General features: G+C 71.3%; 1 protein-coding gene across 1 annotated transcript in view; it reads right to left on the bottom strand.

Moving 5' to 3' along the window:
- Nucleotides 1-3,051: 3,051 nt before the first annotated feature.
- MNEG_4422 (Serine protease/ABC transporter tagD) overlaps nucleotides 3,052-3,208 on the bottom strand; it is a gene marked incomplete at both ends in the record, with an annotated part of 4,419 nt that continues 4,262 nt past the window's right edge. The window contains one exon of the mRNA XM_014047105.1: nucleotides 3,052-3,060. Within this exon, the coding sequence (XP_013902559.1) occupies nucleotides 3,052-3,060 (9 nt within the window). The remainder of the gene's footprint in view (nucleotides 3,061-3,208) is intronic.

Raw genomic sequence — 3,208 nt, 5'->3', positions numbered from 1 at the left:
GGATGGGGCGGGCGGGGCAGCGCTATCGTTGTGACCTTGGGGTGATGTGTGGGTGAATGTGTGGGTCAAGAGGGCGCTGTGATGCGGCAGGGGGCATCCTGATTGAGTAACACAGGGGCTGGATTACAGTTCTGGCCACACATGAGGATTGATTACTGCCGTATAATCGAGTCCGTGGCCAGGGGCAGGGTTTAAAGCCGCCGCAGCAGCGGCTTGAGGCCGCATGGCCGGCGCAGACGCGAGCGGGGGACGCTGCCAGGCGTGAGCGCCGCTGCCGCCGCGCCCCCAGGGGTGTCAGCCTCGCGACAAACCCTGCACCACCTTTCTGTGCAGCACGCGCAGCCGCACACAATTCACAAACCTCTGGTGCCACATGCGCCTCGCCTTGCCGTTGCTGCCGCCCCGCTTTTGGCCCCACCACTGCTGCGCAACTACAGCAGAAACCTGCAGCAGCGGAAAGTCCTGAGTGTTACAACGCTGACATACACGACCAACAATCAGGGCGCCTACCTGCAGCGCCGCGGCGGGAGCCGGGCGTGTGGCAGAGCCAGCCGCAAAGAAATGGGTCGCCGCCGGCAAGGGGCGCGGCATTCAGCGGGCGGCGAAGGAACGCGGGCACTAAGAGATGATCGGCGGCTGGCAGCGCGCGTGAGAGCTCGCGCGCAGGCGCTCCGACGTGAACCCGGTTGTTGGGGGGTCCGGCGTGTGCATGCGTGGTGCTGTGTAAGCGTTGGTGCGCCAGCTGTTGTGGTTGAGGAGTGCGGGCCATGTGAGCAGCGGTCCCAAGGCTTTCGGGCTTGCATTCCGCCACGCGCGCGCAAGCACACGTGTGCACGCAAGTTGCGGGGTAGCACCGGAAGCCGCCGTCAACGCGTCACAGCAAGCAACCAGCCAGCAAGGGGCAGTGGAGCGTCGGCGCCGGGTTGGTTTGCGCGCTCACGCCGTGCGAGGCGGGCGGCTGCTTGGCCAGGGGGGGGGGTTGAGGCACAGCGCGTGAGACGTGGGCTGCCCAGCACAGCTGTGTGAAGCGGCACGGGTGGGCGGCTGCAGATGGGCGGGCAAGCGACTGTAGCAATTACGTATGTTGTCTCCAGAGTAAAGATGGGGATGCCGGCGCAACGTTTGTGGTGGTGTGGAGGCAGGAGAGCCCCACCCCTTGCTGAAGTAAGGCAGCAGTCCAGACGCTCCGCATATCGCGCGCGAATGGCTGGCCCCGCGCAGGGCGCGCGCAGCAGATCGTCACTGCGAACAGCAGCGCCTGCGCGGCCGCACCCAAATGCAGCGCACAAAGCCAAACCCAAGCGAAGGCCGCGGCGCCGAGCCGGGCGGCGGCAGCCTCCAAGCACGCAGCGACGCAGGTTGCCCTGCACGCGCTACGCAACAACCATCGAATGGAGCCGTAGGCAGGCGCGCAAAGGGGCCCCGCTGCAGCACCTGGGGCTGCTCCTATGCACGAGTATCAGCCCTATTTGTCAGAAGAGATGCGTCCCGGGAAAGCTTTGCCCAGGCGGAAGCCCGCTGCGCAATGCTTGTCCACACAACAACAATAATTCGTCCGCAGTTCTCAATCGCGGCGCTCGCTGCACGTAGGCGGCGGAGCTCTGCGCGGCGGCGGGCGAGCCGCCGGCGACGCCTCCTCTCCGCGCGCCAGGCGAGCAGAGCCACCGCAGCAACGGCAAGGGGCGGCGGCGGCGGTTGACTTGCCCTGGCAGGGGCAGGTGCACACGACCCCCCGCATCCCAAAGTATGGCAGCGCGCAAAGCAGCGCTTCTGAACGAAACAAGGTATTGAGGTTGAGCCAAGCCTGCGGAGTGTTTGGCAGCGCCGCGGCGCGTCATGCATTGGGGCGGGGACAAGGTGCAGCACCGCAGGCAGCAGGTGCAAGGCGTCACCATGCGCCGGACCGCCGCTCGCCGCCGACCCCGCCAGCGTGCCGCGGCGCTTCGGTCGCGGACGCCGCGCGCGAGAGGGCCGGCCGCCGCCCGAGGGCACCGTCTGCAGCGGTGGCGCCGGCCGCGGCGATGCCGGGGACCCAGGCTGCGAGCGCCCCGCCGGACGAGAAGGGCTGCCGAGGGCTGCAGCCGGCTGAGGATGGAGCCGCCAGCGCGCCGGCGCGCCGCTCCTCTCGTTCCAACAACGGTGCGCCGCCGCTGTCGCTGCCCCATGCGCGCAGCGCCGGCCCCTGCTGCTCCGGCGGCTCAAACGCGTGCGGCAGCGCGCGCGACATGGACGCGCTCCTGGGGACGCGCAGCAGCGGGAGCCATGGCGCGCCGCGCGCGGAGGGCGGCGCCGGCGCCGGCGCCGGCGCCGGCGCCGACGACACGGTCAGCAAGCGGGGGCCCCCGGCGGCGGCGCCGGGGTGGGGGTCGGCGTTCGCCAGCAAGGTCAAGAGATGCTCGTCCGGGGTGCCAAACGGCTGCAGCTGCTGCTGTCGCTGAGGCTGCGGCTCAGAGTGAGATCGGCCACACATGCCGCTCGCCATGGACGCGCGCGCCGCGCGGCGCGGGCCGCCCCTCGGCGGGCCGCCGAGCAGGGGCGCGCCGGCGCCGAACCGGCGGTCCCATTCACGGCCGCCCCCAGCCCCCGCTCCGCGGCGCGACGCCCTGCGCAGCGCGAACGCCGCAGAGGCCAGCGCGGCCGCGGCGAGTGCAGCCGCGGCGAGCGCGGCGCCGCTGGGTGGCAGCCCGACACTATGACCTGCAGGTCCCCGCCACGCCGCCAAGCGCGCTGCAAGGCCAGGGAGCTGGTCCTGGGGCGGCGCCTCTGCTGCTGCGATGATCGGCGTACTGCGTACATCAAGATGCTGCTGCTGCTGCTCCAGCTGCTCCTGCTGCTGCGGTGGTGCCTGCACCGCCAAGACGCGCCGCCGCCCGGCCGGCGTGCCGTTGCCGGCCCCCAGCACTGGGGACGGCGGCTGCGGCGGCTGCAGCGAGGCCACCGGCGCTGTCGAGGGCAAGGGCGAGGGGCCGCCGCTGAGCGTCCCGACCAGGAGGCTGACAGGTGGAGGCGCAGGGACCGTGGTGTTTGCGCCCATGCTCCCAAGCAGCGTGCTCAGCGGGTCTGTGGCCGCAGAGGAGGACGACAGCGACGGCGCCGCCGCGCCCGGCAAGGGAGACGGCAGCGCGGGCGCCCCCGGCAGCGACGGCGGGGGGCCGCCAGACCCATTGGCCAGCGGCGCAGCAGGCGCCGGGTACGTGCTGGCGGCGGG

The sequence above is a fragment of the Monoraphidium neglectum genome (genome assembly GCF_000611645.1).
Source record: "Monoraphidium neglectum strain SAG 48.87 unplaced genomic scaffold scaffold00613, whole genome shotgun sequence".
NCBI classification, from domain to species: Eukaryota; Viridiplantae; Chlorophyta; class Chlorophyceae; order Sphaeropleales; family Selenastraceae; genus Monoraphidium; species Monoraphidium neglectum.
Note: the sequence above shows the minus strand (reverse complement) of the source record. Positions and strands in the feature narration are given on the sequence as shown.